Here is a 19,889-nt window from a genome sequence, read left to right as displayed (position 1 = left end):
GGGGGAGAGATAGGATAAGGGGTTTATGGAGGGGAAACCAGGAAAGAGGATAATAATCAAAATGTAAATAAATAAAATAACCAATAAAAATAACTTGACTCAAAGAACAGGGTGGATGGGACCTGAGCAAAAACACCCAAAGTTGACATCTAACCTCATACATATGTTCATGCATGTTCAACCATATACACGTTTATGGACACTCACACACAATAATAATAACTAACTAAAACTTAACTTAAAATCCAGAACAATTTAAGTAAATCAAAGAGTAAGGGTAATAAGGTAGAGATAAGTAATTTATAAAAATAAATAAGCTTCTTAGCTAGAGCCATGGGTTAGAATGCGTGATGCCAAATGAAGTGTGAAAACAAAAACTACTTGCCTTTAAAGCCCTGTGTGGTATTCTACTTGTTGATTTTGTCAGATTCAATCTCAAACTGTGTGAGTCATAAGCACTTAAATATTCTTCAGAGGGTACTCAGTTCATGAAGTGCAGTGCTTATCTTCTCTCCCTTGAATGTTCAAGAGCCAACTTGATATAAACTGATCTTTTGAGACATGAATATATATGTGTGTGTATACATACACACACACATACACACACACATATATATAATATATTTTAGTTGTAGTAGAGTTGTTACATTTAACTTTATATATATATATATGTTGTATATATAAACATATATGTTATATATATAAATTTTATATATTATATAATATATAACTATTATATATATATAGCAACTCCATTACAACTCAAATGTATATTATATATAATATACATAACACACACATATATATGTGTTTATACACATATATATGTACACATATACACACACACACACATACACAGCAACTCTATTACAACTTAAATGTAGAGCTGAGAAGAGAGAAAAATGAGGAAAAATGAGGTCTCATCTGGTCCTTTTCATTTTCCTTATGAATGTGATAGAACATGGAGCTTTAAAGGTTCAATGCTTTTCAGGACCTTTTACATTCAATAACATCAAAACAATATTGAGTAAAATGGTAGAGTACGATAATCATCATGGTAAGTGGTACATCACTATAAATGTCTTGGTTGATTTCTTAAAAGAATCTTAAAAGTTTAGTTTTCCAGTTTCTAAAGAGTTAGGTTTCTGCCATGCAAACTGAATAACTGATAATGGAATGTCCTAATAGACTTACCATAACCTCACTTTTGTCTATATTAACATGCTGTTCCCTTCTTTCCTGTATTTAATTTTATTTGCATTTCCTCCAGAGATCAAAAATAGCAGTATATGAAAAGATGTGGACCTACATGCGATCGGCAGAGCCGTCTGTGTTCACTAGAACTACAGCTGAGGGCGTGGCTCGAGTCCGCAAGTCCAAGGGCAAATTTGCCTTCCTCTTGGAGTCCACGATGAATGAATACATTGAGCAGCGAAAGCCCTGTGACACGATGAAAGTGGGAGGAAACCTGGATTCCAAAGGCTATGGTGTAGCAACGCCCAAGGGTTCCTCATTAAGGTGGGTGGAATAGTATAACAATAGAACATGCATTGTTATAGTATTCCACCTTCCCTGATGTCCCTGAAAGAATATTTTACTTTCTGTGCAAACATAGTATGTTTGTTTGTTTATTTTCTTTTTCTCCATCTCATACTTTTGATCAACAATCAGGTAAAAGCAAATTTTTTTATTTTGATTCTAAAATGATCATAGTTGACATTAACCTTTGAAGGCCATATAAAAACCAAAGTGGTTGAACACTAGCTCCCTGCAGTGGGCCTAAATCATGGGTATTGTATATTTTTTTTCTAGATCTCATCAACTTTTTCTTTTGTTTTGCCCACCAAAATTGATGCTGCCTGCTGTCATTGTATCAGTAGTGATTCTGCATTTTATCATTGTGTTTAAACATTATCCCTGGTTGCCAGACTCTGAGTAAGAAGGAGCAGAGAGATTGTCTTCCCATCAGAGAGTGTGTCTGTTTCCATTTCAATGTTTCATTTAGTATGGCATCATTCTCTTCCAGCCTATGTTGAGGTTGCATTGGTACTGTTCAAATCACATCCACATATAAAGCCAACCGGACCTAGATGAAAGGGTGGGTCTGACTTTATGGTGCTTACTCAGGTCACACTCCCATCTATTTAAAAGGGAGTATGCTGTGAGTAAGATCTGTAAAGTTAGATCAAATATGATGAAAAGATATGTAGACTGGTTCACAGGAAAAGTTTTACCTGTATGGGTTAAAGAGGAGATTTTCACTCTTACTGGTCAAATCTACCCTTTGCTTCCTTTTGGCTCTTGACATAGAAAATTCATGTTTACACTCAGGAGGCAGAATTCCCTATTTTCCTTAATAATAAAGGCTACTTTGACCCTACCGGGGCTAGAGCAAGTGATAACTGACAAATCACTCTGGTCTCAGTGCTGCTTAGGAGAGAAGCACAGATTCAAGAGGAAATCACAGTCCTTGCTAAAGGGCTTAACCAAGAACCTGGTCTTGAGAAGTGATGTTTCTGGTAAGCCACTGAAAACTGAAGGTAATTAGAATTGCCTGGCCACGATGAAAGCAACAACAGTGTTCTGTAGTTGTTTTCATTGGCTTTAGGATGTGAACTGCAATATACTTGGGTTGAGTTGGGCAAGGGATGAGATATCTGTTTGACAAACAAATAAAGGTATGGGGGAAGGGTTTTGTGTAGGAGATGGTATTCTGTGAATAGGAAACCTTAAAGGAAACAGTTATAAAAAGCAGTCAGTAAAGGCAAATTTGAGTATGGATTCTGACAGCTCTGCTCTCTGGTTTATTTGAACAAACATCCCATAAAAAACCTAGAGAAATAATCAGGGAACCTTCAAACTAGTAAATTACCCATGACAGAGGTCTAACTAAAAGGATTTCATCCATTTAGAAACTTAAACTGCCACCACGATGTTTCAACTTTGTTGATATATCTTGTATGAAGTATTATAAAAAGTATACAATTTACATTCAGTCAGGTATCAGATACCCTTCTGTGGAGGTAGGTGTACAGGAACACCTTAGTGTAGAGAACTTACACACACACACACACACACACACACACAATGGTCATGCTATTGATTACATTCACTGGTTGTCTCTCTTAATTAATTCTCTGTGGATATAGCTGCCTTGTCTTCTATTTTCTGTCTTCTGATAAAGTCAAGCTTCTGGGACTGAATTTGGCCCTAAGATACGGGTGGGTCTGCCTCCCATTGATGGCTGCTGAGTTTCCTCTTAAATGTGCCCCTTTGTCAAATTAACACTACATGCATTGTTTGGGGCAATGCTGAACGGCTTCATCTGTCTAGAACTGTATAATAATGAGTGATTGGCTTTCCCCTCTTTTCCTGTCCTTGCCTGGATCTTGTTAATGAGGCATCTGTTAAACTCAGCTTCCTGGATGGGGAGTTTGTTTACACATTTTGTTTTCTGTATACCACAGTTTCCTGAGCAAGCTGGCCCCTGCATGCCAAAGCCACAGCCATTCTGTCCCTGTCTTCAAGAGCACTGGAAGGATACTGAAGGCTAAAAGCATTCACCATTCCCCCTAACTCCACTCCTCCATCCCCAGCCCTGTAAGCAAGAGGGGCCTATTAAATTAAACCTCTCATTCTTCTACCCCTAGGAGACTTCTCTTTCAAGAGAGGCAAACCAATACAGAGTTGAACTAATAATCATCTTTTGTATACATTATTTAGTTTGTAGAAACAAGTTCACATTGATTGCATTCATGAAAGCAAAATCCAGAAGGCACACTGCCATCAGGTGTCCATGAAACCTGTCTTACTAAGCAGAAACTTAAGTCTATTTAAAAAAATATATATATGGTCTTTGCATTAATTTTTCTGCTTATGGTAAGACATGTGTATTTCATTGTAATTAACTGTGGCTTTCTCACAAACTCTGTTCTGATTTAATAAGCAATGTGAAACTTTAGAAAAGATAAAACAGTAATATTTCCTTCTGTGTAAGCATAGCCAGATAAGGCTGGCAAAAGCTGGTCATGTTCTTTTCATCTATAGTTTCCAGCTTCCATAACTTACTAATGCTACAGAATAAATGTAACAGAAAAGAAAAATAGAGGACATATAATCAGAATAGACAGTCATAACTTTGTTCTTTACTGTGAGCTTTAAAACAAATACAGGCAAAATCATTGCAGAGAATGCATCTGTGACTAGTGATGGGTTTTGAGTCGCGGCAGGAAGCGTCTGCAGACACCAGGCCCAGGCAATTTCACGTGTAAGAGGTTTAATTGGAAGGGGGTAGGGGGGTAGCAGCGCAGGAAGAGAGAGGGGAGAGAGAGAAGAAAAGAGAGAGAAAGATGGAGGAAAGTACCCATATATATATATATATGTATATATATGTATATATATATGTATATATATATGTCGTGACGTAGCAGTCCAGGTAAAGGTGGGAGCTGAACCCAATGGATTCTGGGAATATGGTCACTGTTGCCCTGGCGACAGGTCTGTGGACCCGCCCACATATCTGCCGCAGGCAGGTTCTGGATGCTAACAACTAGTCTAGAAAATGTCACTATAGGGGCTGGTCTGTTGCTCAGTGGTAGAGAGCTTGAATAGCAAACAACAGGCCTAGGTACAAGCCTAGATAATAAAAATGTACCAGGTGACCTGGTTTAAGTGGAAAACAGTGGTGAATAGACCCTTTTCCTGTTCATACAGATTTCATTTCAGAATGTTATTCACTGGCAATATATGCAAATCTTAAAAACATGGTTTCAGTTATAGACAGCTCTGAAACTATTATTGCATTTTAACATAGATTCTCTAATTCTTAAATGGTACAACAGTGCCAGGTATATTGATCTTTTTATTTCTTCTGAATCTCTTTTGAACATGTGCATTACTGTATAAGGTTCTCTGGAATCCATGGCATCTTCCACATCTCTTCTCTACCACATTGACTACTGAAAATCACCCTGATAACTATTCTCTGATTGGCAAATTCTTAGGGGTTATTTTGAAATATGTATTTCAGGAAGCATTATAATGAAATAGGAATATAAAGTTTTGACAAGAGATATTTATTTATTTTAACTTTAATGCCAATGCCATCAACACTATCATCTTTACATTCAAATTTACCATTGTTCAGATTCTTTTTACACAAACTGGCCATAATTATTTATACTACAATAACATTACATGTATTATTTTGAAAATGCCATTAACTTTACTACATTCTCTATACTACTTTAATTACTATGCTATCAACCTTGCCATGTGTTAAATAATCCTATTAAAAGTTGTTTAGGTTGGTTCAGTTAACAAGACATTCAAACTATTATGCAGCTTTTAGGTGAACATGTTCTTTTTAAAATATTCATATTCTCTAGCATCTTCACTTATCACCAAGGAAATAACAATGAATATCATCTGCACATTTCTTCTGGCTTTCAACTTGATTCAAATATCTGAAACTAAATTAAAATCCTGTAGTTTCTAATGCTTTGATTAGTAATAACAATTCCCATGTAAAATTTATCTTCTCTGAAGATGGTTGTAGAACTGTGTCAAAAATAGACAATTTTTTTTCTGACACCAAAGAAAAGGGATGAAGTTTCAAAAGAGAATTTGCATCAGTGGGTGAATTCTGAAAAAAAAAGAAAAGAAAAGCCTGGTTGGACTTGGAAATTTTCAGCTCGTCCTTGCAAACCACACCTATCATGGTTCCTATACAGTAGGCATTCACAAATTCCCAGCAGTAGCATGATGGTGGGGGTCAGGCAGGATGTAGAGGTGATAGAGTACTAAGAATGGGAAATAGAAAACTTCATCTTTTATTAGACTTTCTCTTTCTATGTGTAGCAGAGCCAGTGGCCTTATGGGATATTCAGTTCAAATTACCTTTCTTTCACATTCTTCCCAGGGTAGACATATGAAATAATATTTTAATTTGTGTGTGAAAGATGTATTATACTCTAGAACCATTTTACAATGGAAAATTTTAAAGCATACTTTATCATAAGTTCAGATGCACTTAAAGCACTAAAGAGATGGAATTTACAGCACAGTGGGTAAGAATCAAAATTTTGGCTTTATGTCAGAAATAAGTCAAATTTTAGGATTTAATATAAATATAAAAACCATAAAAGTACAGAAGTGTGAGGATGGATATTAATATTACTGAGTTCCAGTTGGCCATAAATGGACACTGATTTATGTCTTCTGAAAATGATACATTATGGATTTCTAAATAATACTATAATTTTAATGTAACATTTCCTTAATTTTTTCAGAATTTCATATATGTATGCAATATATTTTGATCATATCCACTTTGCATCCACCACTAATTCCTCCTGGATCCTCCAACATGACTCCTTTCCAATTTCATATTCTCTTTTATTCTTCTGAGTCCTGTTAATGCCGACCCTGGCCTTGAGAGCATAGGTGTATAGGCATCTACTGAAGCAGTGGCAAAAACCCCAAAGAAAAACTATTCTTCCTCGTCCAGCAACTGTCAACTGCCAATATAGCTCCATAGCTAAGGCCAGGTCCTTCAAGAAAAACTTTCTCATTTTTTGAATTTTAATTAGCTTGATCTTTAAGCACAAAATTTTATATTAAGTATTATGGCAAAAGGTGAAGATCTTCTATATTCCTGTTGATGCTCTGGCAAAATAGACTGTTGGGATCCCATTATGTTTTGAATATTGTGGTGACTTGAACACGTTTGACACCCCTCCCTCCCAATAGATTCATGTGTTTGCATGTTTGGCCCATATGGAGTGACACTATTAGGAGATACGGACTTTGGGAGGAAGTGCATCACTGTAGGGGTGGGCTTTGAGGTTTCCTATGTTCAGGCTCTACCCAGTGCAGAGTTGCCTTCATCATGCTCTCCCTTCACAGCAGTGGAAACGCTAACTATCTATGACTGAATTGGTACCAGGGACTGGGGTACTGCTGTCATAGGCATGACCATGATTTTGTTGGGAAGAATGTGGATTTGGGGACTTTGGAAAGCTGTAGAATGTTTTAAATGGGGCTTAATGGGCCATTCTAGTAGAAGCATGGAAGACAGTCATGCTGAGGATGATTTGAACTGTAAGGGCTTGACTCAAGAGGCTTCAGGGGAGAAGAATTTTAGTATGTAGCTTAGAGATTGTTTGTGTGATATTTTGGTCAAGAATGTAGCTGGTTTTTCCCCTTATCCGAAGAGTCAGCCTGAGGCTAAAGAGAAGAGATTCAAATTAATTGCATTGAAAAGGGAAGTCTCAAAAAAAGCCTAGTAACAGATTCTGCCCTGTGGATCACTCTTTTTTTTTTTCTTTTTTGTAAATATGTAACATTTTATTTTAATAAGTCTTCTTAATATTTAGATAGTTTATCTTTAGAGAAACCATGAAGATTAAATTTCAGAAGTCCCCTATAACATGCCCCAGTTTTGGGGTTTGTATGTGTATGTGTGCTTGTTTTTTGTATTCTGCTTTTTGTTTTTGTTTTTGTATTCACTTCTCTTTTCATACTTCTCATTATTCCCTCCCACTATCCTTCCCCCCACCCCTTTTCCTCTGAGCAGGTGGGACCACCCTGGGTATCCTCCTACCCTAGTACATCAAGTCTCCGCAGAGCTAGGCATATCCTCTCCCACTGAGGCCAGAAAAGGTAGCCCAGCTAGAACATATCTCATGGAGAGGCAACAGCTTTTGAGATAGCCACAAACCCACCCACAAAACTTTTGACCCCAAATTTATCTTGTCTACAAGAAATGCAGGCACTGGGGATGAATAGAGACCAAAGGAATGACCAACCAATAATGGGCCCAATTTGAGACCCATCCCATTGGCAAGTACCAATCCCTGACACTATTAATATTCTGTTATGCTTGTAGACAGGTTGTCCTCTGAGAGGCTTCATTCAGCAGCTGATTTAGATGCTGATACTCATAGCCAAAGAGTGGGTGAAGCATGGAGACTCTCATGGAAGAATTTGGGGGGAAAAATTATGGGCCCCAAGGGGGATAGGAAATCCACAGGAAGGCCAACAGAGTCAACTAACCTGGATCCTTGGGGCTTTTCAATTCTGAACCAAGAATGAAAGAGCATATATAGGCTGGACCTAAGCCTCCGCACACATACGTAGCAGATATGCAGCTTGGTCTTCATGTGGCGCCCAAACAACTGGAGCAGGGGCTATCTCAAAAGCTGTGGTTCACTCTTATGAAGAGTGTTTTGATCAAGCATAGCTAAACTAAGAAAGAAAAAATACAAAATATATGGTTCAAAGTCTAAAGGAGTACCAGGAAGTGGAGTGGAGCTAAATCCTGTGGTCAAGGATATTAAATGGATTAAGAGAGTGGTGACCTCAGACCAAGATCCTATCTTGCAGTTAAACAAGAGGTAGTTTTATCATGTTAGCAGCTATTCTGAACAGGTTATTGTTTTCATTTAAACATAAGGAGATATGAGTATGAGTATGTGCTAGATTGACAAGGAATGGATTATAGTGGCTATTCTCCATTGTCAACTTGACTATACCTAGAATGAACTACAATCTAGGCCTTATAAAGATTGCATGTAAAGGCAAAGAAAAGCTTAGGTCCAGGCATCGTGGTACACACCTTTAATCCCAGCATTCAGGAGACAGAGGCGTTCAGATCTCTGAGTTTAATGTCAGTCTACAGAGCAAGTTCCAGGACAAGCTTAGGCAATAAAAGAAATCATTGAAAACAGAAACTGGTGGAAATGTAATAGCACAGGGTCCCATGTTCCAGCCCCAGCATGCAGCAGAATTTAGCATCTTAGGGCATGTGGCTTTGCCTTTAGGGTCAGGAATAGAAGAGGTTACAGGGACAATTGAAGCTGGTTAGCTGGAGCTAAGCAATTAACGGTCCTTAAGAAGAGACCAGCATTACTAAGGTGAAATCTTCTGGGAAGTACTATCTGGGAGCACAAAAAAAAAACTGTGTTCTAGAGGTAGACCTTGTGGTGGCAGCTAGACTTAGAAATATGTAAAAATCACTGATATGGTACTAGTTTTGAAGGCATGAAAGGGTCATGGAGGGGAGCTGAAGCTTGGCACTGTGAGAGGCCAGCAAAGGCCATTGGTGAAGGTACAGCCTCAGGTTCTGTTGATGGCCCAGGACTGAAGGGGCCCTGCAAAGAAGTTGAGGCTTGGCACCAGGAAGAGAGCCTAGAAGAGGCTATTGGGGAAGCCTAGTTGTGGCAGAAGATCGCAGCATATTGGACCTGCCAGTACCATGGGATGACTACCAAGAACAACAGCAACACTAGAATAGTCAACCAGAGCCTAGACTGCTACAGAGGCCAGAGCAGGAAGTGACTCAAGTCCTTTGGAGAAGCCCAGAAGATCATGTATGGATTCTAGACATTGGAACAAACAGCTAGTTGATGTTGCCTTAGAGACTCTGTGCTATTAGAGATGCCAGGGCCATGGGAGAACTGCTAAGGAAAGTGGCTAACAGGAAGTAAAACCAGTCCAAGAGAAAGAATTGTGTTCCACTCAAAAAACTGGAAGGAGTTTCATGCATGGAGATGCAGAGTTTGGGAGTTTGTCCCACTGAGATCTGGTGTTGCTTTGATTCAGTATTTCCTCACATGAAGTTTTGGTGTGGATGCATATTCTGTGATATTGGGAACATGTGATCTGATATTTTTATTATTATTTTGATCTTATAGGGGATTAAGGTTAAGAGGTCACATGAGTCTCAGAAGAGTCTGAACTCTGGACTTTTAAACATTGTTAAGACTGTGATGGACTCTGAGGACTTTTGAAGTTGGGCTAAAAACATTTTGCATTATGTTATGGCTGCAAGCCTATGGGGGCCAGGGAGTAGAATGTGGTGGTTTGAATAGGTTTGACCTCCATTGACAAATGTATTTGAATGCTTGCCCCATAGGGAGTGGTACTGTTAAGAGGTTTGGTCTTGTTGGAGAAGTGCATCTCTGTGGAGTGTTAGTGGGCTTTGAGGTTTCCTATGTGCAAGCCCCTCCCAGTGCAGAGGACAGTCTCTTCCTGGCTGCTTTCAGATCAAGATGTAGAACTCTCAGCTCCTCCAACACCAACTCTGCCTCCACCATAACATGCTTACTACCATGATAATAGACTGAACCTCTGAAACTATAAGCCATCCCCAATTAAACGTTTTCTTTCATACGAGTTGCCTTGACCATGGTGTCTATGATCTAACAATGGAAACCCTAACTAAGATAAATATAGTCTATTGGGCTAAGGACTAAATTAACTGAACAAAATTGTTTGCACCTTTTATCATTCACAGACACACAGAAGCATGCAACCCCCCCCACCCCCCGGTGATGTACTTAAATGCTTCCCACTTCTCTATAGTAATACTGGTGTTTACTGTGAGTACCAATTATTTTATATTCACAAATTAGCATGACATGTGGTAAACACATTGATGTTATATGTGTCCTGGGGAAAATGATGGCATACTAGGACTCATATATTACATCCTTCCTTTATCAGATGTATGAGCTCTATAAAAAAATATGGAAGTTTCTGCAACTATCAGAAAATTGAAGTTTTTAATTTAGGTTTTCTATAATTAAAAAAAATGGCTAAAATAATATCTCCCTTAAAGGGGAAATAAACATTCTTCTCCTACCTTCCTGGAGGATATACTATGCATGACACACTTTTGACTTTTCTTCCCATCTAATCCAAATCCTCTAATACATAACTCTATAGATGGTTTCTTGTTTCCAACTGAGTTTTTTCCAGCTGATTTGTACATTTTTAACACTAGGGACACATTGCAGACCCCTGAGCACTCAGTAGAAAGTTAAAAAATTACTAAATTTAGTGTTTAGTTACTCTTTTCATTTTTATCTTTATACATATAAGTTATATTTTAGTGACTTTCGTAGGACGGAATAGAGATTTTTATGGTTATTTTCGTATTTACTACCTCAAAGAAAGGTGTATTTAACAAATGAAATTCCTGTAATAGAAATTGTAGAGTCTAACATTTTGAAACTTATTAAATAAGAAAACCATGACTAGGCACCATCTCTAATATTCAAGGAAATTTCAAACTATTGGACTTTTAATTCATGCATTTGTCTCATAGAACATAATATCAACCATGGTAATGTGTAACTGTAATCTTAGAACTTGGAAAATGGAAACAGGAAGACTAAGAGTTCAAAGTCATTCTCAGACAATAGGGAGTATGAGGCCAGCCTGGGATACATGAGACCCTGTCTCATAAACAAGTCAATAATAATAAATAAACATGAATTTTTAAGCATGCAGAAGATCAAAACAAATGTGTATTGTCATTTGAATCACCTCTTTCTCTCATGGTGGATAAACACCAGATATGAGTTCCTTCTTACAAGTCTTCACAATGGGACTAGAGTGAAGCATTCCTTTAGTAGGTTCTGGAAAGCTTAAAACTAGAAAATGGAACAATGTAGATACTCAAATAAGAAGGTGCCAAACAGCTATGTGAAGTGCAGCATAGGAAAAGACCTCCTAACAGACGGGTAGGTGAAGAGATACATGAAGCCAGCATCTTAGAAGGTAGGCATATAAACAGCATGTACTCTTGGGCCTGAACCTGTTGTTTCTGCTTTCTGGTCAAACTGGATTTGTTAATCTGGGCAGAATATATAGACAAGTTGCTGTCATTTAAGTCTCAGCTACAGGACAAACACTATGCAATAGAGAACATAGGCACCTCAGGCTTTCAACATCCTCAAGTGTACCTGGCCAGAGTGAGTCAGAGTGTACAGGCATAAAGTAGCAGTACTTCCAACACAGGAAGGGCAACTATGGCATCATCATGAAAAGGTATTAATATCAGAGGCAAAAACTTCTGTATGCATGAAGTTAGTACATGAGAATGTTCATGCATATTGAAATGAAGAAAATAGAGTATAGTAAAATAGTCATGTTTCCATTTGTCTTTTAATATTGAGTTTATCTGTACATTCATATTCAACTCCTCTAAATTTACAATTTTTTAATGTAAGATGTTTTGTCTTATTCTCTATGACATAGAGTTTTACAGTGACTACAAGGTAGTTATTAAAGCTTTTTTAAAAATAACTCTTCAATGAAGACCATGTGACAGGAAAGTCTCCTGCACATAGGATCTAAGTGCATAGGATATGACTTCTATAGATTTAAACCTACTTGGCACTTATAATCAGAAGATAGTATTTCTGTATAATACAGAAAACTGTATTATGAGTAGTTCTCTGTGAATCCTTGGAGCACCAACACAGGTCAAGCAGTAACTTTTGTGTCACTGTTTGCAGATACAGTTCTTCAGACATCTCCCTAAATGAAAACTGCAGAGTAGGGCAGCCTGGGGTTCTTCAGCTCAAGCTGCTCAGGTTTCCAGTTCTTGAGTAGCTCTTACAAATCTGGAGATGAAAAAAAAAAACCTTCTAGCCATATTACAATAGATTCCTGCCCTTTATGGTTCCAAAACAGTCTTACCTGAGAGAATAGAGACAGATTGGGAAGAAACTGAAGAGGACAAGGTAGAATACAGCTCTTTATACGTGCAATAATTAGGAAGATAAAGGATATGCTGTCCATGTACCATGTTAAAGTCTTGGAGGAATACATAGTGAAGTGAACATTACCGTGAGATGATGCCTTAAAGCAGTGGTTCTCAACTTACCTAATGCTGTGACCCTTTAATATAGTTCCTCATGTTGTGGTGACCCCCAACAATAAAATTATGTTTGTTTCTACTTCATAAGATAACTTTGCTACTATTATGAATCATGATGTAAATATCTATGTCTTAGGTGACCCATGGGAAAGGGTGATTTGATCCCCAAAAGGGTTCACACCCACAGGTTGAGAACCACTGCCTTAAAGTTTATGATATTATAAAAATGTAATCTACTCTTCAGTGAAAAATTCTCCACCACAATGCTTTAATATAGTTCTATGCTGATGACAACTTAGAAAACCAGAGGAAAATAATTGTTTTTCTGCAAACATGAAAATCTACTTCACCATCTACTTCACCAGAGTATATGAGAAAGTATCCATCCACCACTCTAGATGGGATCAATCTTTTGTGTCTGAAGTATCAGCCAATGTGAAATTGGTTTTATGCTTTCATATTTAACAAACAAGAGAGAAGATGGTTTGGATGTTACAGAACAGTGTAGAAAACAGTGTAGTAATTATTCTGACTTAGAACAATATTATTCTTTAATATAGAATTAAAAACTGCAGTTCGTTCACTTTGAAGGTTTCTCTTTACCCCCAAGACAGACATCTAGCTGTTGGTTTCAGAATGATCTACCGGACATGTAAGGTGATTTTCTTATAGATACACAGTATCATATGCATAGGAACATGCAAATAGAAAACCATCTTTCACATTTCCAGATGCCTGAGCCTTTGAAAAGTAAGCAATCTACTGATTAAATAATTTTAATAAGATATGAGTAGGTGAGCAAATCATTGAAATGCTGTGTGAAGTCATTTTTTACCCCTTTCCATAATTGAACATCATTCTTTTAGATGCAGAGATCCCACAATTTCTGGGAATCAAAAATCAAAGATATGTACCAAGAATGAAATTCACTTCTAAAACCTTTGCAGCACCATTTCAACATAAACTTTCACAGCACAAAATTCAACAATAAAGGAAAATTGAAAGCACAGATCCATCCTTTCCATTTCAATCTTGACTTTCAAAGTCCTTCAAAAACTTAGAAAAATGTTGTCACCACTCCCACTTTTTTATTGCTAGAATTTCAAACATAAAAGCAAAATTTTGTAGTTAAAAAGCCATAAGGGAACTTAATGTATGTGCCCAAAGAACTAAGACAGCACCTGTTTTACCTTTAAAAGTAGTCAGGAAAACACAGAATAAAAAGGGGGCTGTCTCCCACAGCAATTAGTTACTTTCTATTAAATAATATGATGACAATATTACATAGGACAAAAACATGTCTATCTAATACTTAATTTTCTGTTTAATTTTCTCACTTTAAAACAGTATTTAAACTTGGCTCCTATAAAACACTAAAAATCATTGTCTAGTATCTTTCTAAAGTGAGATACTCAAAGCACAGCATAATATTACTCTTTTCAAATGTATATACTTTTTCTAATTCTTTTGTGGTGATGACACTGTAAATAAGGGTTAAGTGACTTGCCTGAGTTCCCCAGCTGAGGTTACAACTGATGTCTTCTGACTCCTTTCTCCAGTGCTCTTATGGGAAAAAAAAAACCTTTCTTTAAATTGTATTTTTAAATACGAATACAGTTTACTCTAAAAAATAACAGCAAACTTTTTAAAATTCTTCCCTTGTCTCAGTTTGCCAACACTGATAAAGCTAAAGTGTATTAAAAAAATATACTTATAGGACTCAAGTTTGCACCTAAATTTAAGTGAAAAGTAGGATAAATTCTTATTTAGCTGAGGAAATTACACAGAGGTAGATAATAAATCCGCCCAAAGAAAGACTTTCCCATTGTTGAAGTTGGTTCTCAAAAAGATTAGAAACTTAACTAACAATCTCCAGGATCTGACTTGTTCAATGAAGAAAAAACAGCCTCTTAGAGAATCCCAAGAGATGGAAATCAGCTCCCTCCTGCTTCTAAATACTTGAAGCATGCTCTGCCTTTGTATTTCAGTCTCAGAACTCTCTGGAGTTGTATGCGATGGGGGAAAGTCAGTTCCAAGTGATAGAAACAGGGATGATGGTTTGGAAATTAAACAAGCCACTTCTTTTGCTGTGGTCTGCCATATTGTGAAACAGAAAAGTGTTTTTAAAGGTGTTTCTCAGATGGAGATACCAGTCTTACACACATATGTGAATAGAGATTGAAAGGAAATGCTGGTGTCACACTTTATTTTTTCAAGACAGGGTTATTCTCTGTATTCCTGGCTGTCCCGGAACTCACTCTGTAGATCAGGCTGGCCTTGAACTCAGAAATCCATCTACCTCTGCCTCCCAAGTGCTGGGATTAAAGCGAGCACCACCACCGCTGGGAGGCTTCACAGTGTCCAGTGTTCTGCCTGCTTGTACACCCGCAGGCCACACGAGGGCACCAGAGCTTATTATAGATAGCTATGAACCACCATGTGGTTGCTGATTATTGAACTCAGAACCTCTGGAAGAGCAGCCAGTGCTCTTAACCGCTGAGCCATCCCTCCAGCCCCCTGGCTTCACACTTTAAATAAGGCACATATGTGAGAAAATCCACTGGGATTAATAAAAAGTATAATTAATGTGAAAGTTCAGGCAGGATTTACTTGAATATTATTGAGAACAAATTGTATGTTGTCATATGCAGCTATGACAAAAATAATGTCCTCCATATAATGTGAACTTTCATCAAGAAGATGATTTTTAAGGCAACACAGTAGCCTTAGCAATGCCAACATCACAGTAACCTTAGCAAGGACAACACTATTAATTTCTCTTTTGTTTTCCTCTTTATCTCGAGTAGCTAACACTTAGCTCTGAAGTGTACATGCTGCACGGTCACTCTAATGTTACCCAGCCCAGGACATATTTCTATAGTTAGTCTCTTTGGTTGTTTTCTATATAATTTTCAAACACAAAGAGTTTGGTACCAAACTGTAACAACCATGGACAAAATAAGTGTTTTATAAGATAAAATATACCTTTTTTTTTTTCATTTTAAGAATGGTTTACAATATTTGGCTGTATTTGTTTCAGAAAAAAAAAACTAGGATGACAATTTTATAGTGTTTAGAGGGTAGAGTATTAATTGTCAAGATAGCCACTTTTAGAATAGTCACCACTGATAAAGAAGAAAATTATGCTGCAACTGAAAAACTTTTATTATATCAAGTTCATTTCATACAGCTTTAAGGTCATTAAAGTTCATAGGGTGACTCCAATGCAAACCAGATGGAGTGACTGAGGAAGACAAGATTGCTTATGTAACACACAGTTTCCTATAATGTTTTCTCCTCCTGCACATTTTCATGACCTTTAAAGTACTGCAAACAATGTCCCTCATTTTGCTGTCTCTGTAACATACTGGGACGAACTGAGTTTCCAGCATGCATCCATTTGCTCACCTGATGTCATTTTACTTGATGAAGTTTTTTAATAAGTTACCCAAAGTTAAATAACAATAGCACATGATCTTGTATGGGTTCAGGCTCATTCTTGGTCTCTACTCTCCTTTATGTCTCACGGAATTCAATCAATTGTCTGGTATTGATTTTGTATGGGAGCCAATCAGCCACCCTCTCTGAAATTAGGCCAAAGGGTAGCTACAAACTGACCTTACAATCGTTAACTAGACAACACCCTAAAAAAAGATAATTCAAGTAAGAAAAAAATGTCAGAGACTATGTAATGTGAAGTAAGTAAAGATTTAGTAATAGCTATCATATATAAAACCCATGTAAATAAATACATTCTCAGACTTTATCCCATCAACCAATTGGAGTTGATGCTATATCCATCCAGACACGTGAGTCTATAGAAACACATGTCATCGAGCTGATAGGTGACAGAGGTGTTGTTATGGCCATTGTTATTGAATACCCAAACTTAGTCTTCTTTCTATCTATCTTTCCAAAGACACCAGGTGTCCTATTCAATCACAGATACTTTAAGGAAGAAAACTCCATCTGATAATGGCTATAGTTCGCTGAACTTGTATGAACTGAAACCTAAGTCTTGTTGGTAGATGAAAGAAAAAGTTAAAAAAAAAATAAATGCCACCTGTGATTTCTTGTTTCAGGTGAGACTTTTTCCTAATCCTTCCATAATATGTTATTTTCAATTTTTATAAAAATTTTTACAATTGATTACATTATGTACAGCTTCTCATACATTGTCATATCATTATAATTTTATCCCCAAAGACAAGAGGAATGTCAGGACACCTACATGGGAAGAGTTCTCCATGGCAACTCTTGAAGTGCCTTACCTAATTGCTTCTGCTAATCAATTTCCCAAATAGTGCTATCCCATGAAGTTTTCTGCTTTAAGAAAGCCTGAAATTTATTAGGAGTCTCTGACAAGACAGACTAGTTCAGCAAAAGGCACCATATTTTATATCTTACACAGTTATTGTCCATTCTCTTTGGCTTAATACTTAAAATTTGATTCTGTGGAAGCCCCATCATATCAGACAGTTGATAGTATCATGTGAGACTTAAGGAAAGGATTGGCCAGAACTGAACTTGACTTTAATACAAGACCATGTTCTATTATTGTTTAACTTTGGGTATTTCTCCCCTAGGAGGAGGACAGAGGAGAACTAACCAGCTTCAGGATTAAGGTAAGAGGGGAGTTTTCTTTCAAAAGAATGGGTTCCATCCATTTGAAGGAAACCCCTCCCCCACCTATTTATTAATCCCCTTTTCTTTATACATTTATATTTTTTAAACCACCAGCATCAGGAAGCCAGCTTGGTACCTATGCATAGTAGTGATTTCAACATCCACTTACAAATTTTATAGCAGAAAAAAAAACTTTCACACAAGTCATAACAGTTGTATGCTACTGCATTCATTTTTTCCATCCTCATTAAATTTCAGTACCAGTCTTCCATTGAGATTTAAATTCTCTAGCTGTTCATTTCTCTGCATATAGACTATTTATTGTTATTATCAATCAAACCATACTGGTTAAGAAAATACAAAAATATTAAACTAAACTTCAAAATATTTCTCATAAAATTCATTGTTATCAAGCAAAATTTAGTAAAAGATGGTGTTGTTATAATTTTAATGATGTCTAATTATGAAATAAAATCAGACTAAACTTTTAAGCTGAGGTAAGATAGACAGTGTGATTTTTTTAAAAATATACTATATAGAATTTTAACAAGAAAAATGATAGGAAAGGGACATATTTTTTGAGCACAATTTCTAGATACTGATTCATCCTCTCCTGCAGGCCTCTTGATGTTTACTTTAATTATTTCTGTGGTACGTTCACATTCCTAATTATTGTCTTTGAAGTCATCAAATACTCCCTACCTTTGGTGTTTCTTCACATTGTTTTTTCCATTCAAGAGTTCCCAAGGGAAGATACAAAGTTGTTTTCTGACCTCACATGCATGCCATGGCACATATGCCCTACCCCTAATATCACACACTCACACACACAATAAATAAATAAATAAGAATGGAATGTCATCCTTGTCATTTATATTGAATTAACAATAATTAATGGGTACACATTTGTACTGTAAATGCTGTGGTCTCAAAGTTAAGCAGGTAATGGACCAAAGAGACAATGACTCCTTTTATAAACATTTGTCACAAAACCCTGATGAGCAGAATTCAGGATGGCATAACCTGCAGAAAGAGCTAAATGCATAATCCCAGCTCTCCCTTAGAGAAATGAGAAGCTGGGGCAAGAAAGTCTCCAGAAGCTTCAGGGCCAACTAGCCTTGCTTACATAGCTGTGAGCAGAAGACCCTGTTTCAAGCACAGTGAAAGAGGAGGCTCACCTCAAAAGTTTGTCCTCTAACCTCCACACACTGCACCACTACACGTCTGTATTTGCATATGTGAACACATACACAAACATTGCTCAGGGACAGAGATATTTTTAAAATAAAACATAAGATAAGCAGATTATTACCTTTATGTAGAATGGTGTAAACTCAGTATCTCTAAGAACTATGGAACAGACTTAGAATTCTTTGACCAGAAGTTCTATTACTCCTTTTCTGGGACTACTATATAGCCCTAAAGATTGTGGAAAATTCAGACACTGTCTTTCGTTAGTATTTTTACTACTCAAGTTTCTTTTTCTATTTTTACTATTCTCCCAACCTAACCAAAAGGCAATAAGAAAATGAAACAAAACCTATTAACACAAATAATGCTTTTATGAATAAGCTCCAAATACTTGTCTACAGGTAAGGAACCTACAATATCAAACCAGAGAGAAAAGTTGAAGCTATTACCCAAAAATTTTATGGAAATTCTAAATACCTGCAAATGAAACAAAGCTAGACATATTTAGTGACCTAAATATATGCATGCAATGTGTAGTGAAATAAATTTTAGTGAAATCAAGTAAAATGTACAGCTGCCATTTGATCTTTATTGATAGATATGTCATTTAATTTCTCAGGTTAACTGTATTAACTATTTAAAATAGTAAACTTAGTTTAAAAAGTTTTATCTAAAGGTGTTTACAGGTTAAATGTAGCCAGACTGAAAGTGATTTGCAAAAGCACTTATCTAGGCCTTCATTTTTTAAGTTTAAAATGCAAAGTGTGTGATAATATTATATTGTCCTTGACATTAAAGCATCAGTTGTATATGATTTTATGAGTGTTCTTTCCTACTGGAGATTCGAAATACATGAAAGACCCCTTTAGCTAGAATCCTTATGAAGCACCTTCTTAGATTATTTTGCTGATAAATTATTTCAAATTATTCTTATAGTGTTAATATTTCAGTGTCTTTCTTGGGTAATTCCATGTGATACAAGTTATTGAGAATCACATGTATGTCTTGTTCCATATCTAAGATATAGCTCGGACTCTCTGAGCAAATGGAACCTAAACACATACTATGTTATGCACAAAACCTATAGTGGATCCATTGTCTGCTCCACATAGAAGTATCTGAGAGAAACCTTATAAACAGGGCCCAGACAGAGAAGCAGTGGATAGTGGTTGAATGATTAATCAGTGATTATTGGGCAAACATAAGATATAGAAAATATGAGAGGAAGGGGCAAAAAGTTATTGTGAAAGGGTCTATTGAATTTGTAGTAAATTCTAAACAAAATACCTTTGAAGCTATGAGGAAGCCACCATGGCTAGAGTCAGAGAGAGTGGGCATATAGGGTGACTATGTTGAGTAGATTGGCTAGAGTCAGAGAGAGTGTGCATATAGGGTGACTATG

At 36.7% G+C, this 19,889-nt stretch overlaps 1 protein-coding gene across 11 annotated transcripts in view; it reads left to right on the top strand.

Annotated features, from left to right (window-relative positions):
* Positions 1-19,889, top strand: part of Gria4 (glutamate ionotropic receptor AMPA type subunit 4) — a 345,773-nt gene that overhangs the window by 301,507 nt on the left and 24,377 nt on the right. For 6 of the 11 annotated variants that reach the window (XR_004112139.1, XM_031346434.1, XM_031346435.1 and 3 more), the window contains exon 14: positions 1,271-1,518. Coding sequence is in view for 10 of the 11 variants with exons in the window: in XM_031346434.1 (XP_031202294.1) it covers positions 1,271-1,518 (248 nt within the window). In the remaining variant the exon portion in view is untranslated. The other 5 variants (XM_031346441.1, XM_031346440.1, XM_031346442.1 and 2 more) reach the window with 3 other exon arrangements.

This window comes from Mastomys coucha, unplaced genomic scaffold, assembly GCF_008632895.1.
Source record: "Mastomys coucha isolate ucsf_1 unplaced genomic scaffold, UCSF_Mcou_1 pScaffold24, whole genome shotgun sequence".
Taxonomy (NCBI): Eukaryota; Metazoa; Chordata; class Mammalia; order Rodentia; family Muridae; genus Mastomys; species Mastomys coucha.
The sequence above is the reverse complement of the archived record's forward strand: the minus strand, read 5'-3'. Positions and strand labels throughout refer to the sequence as shown.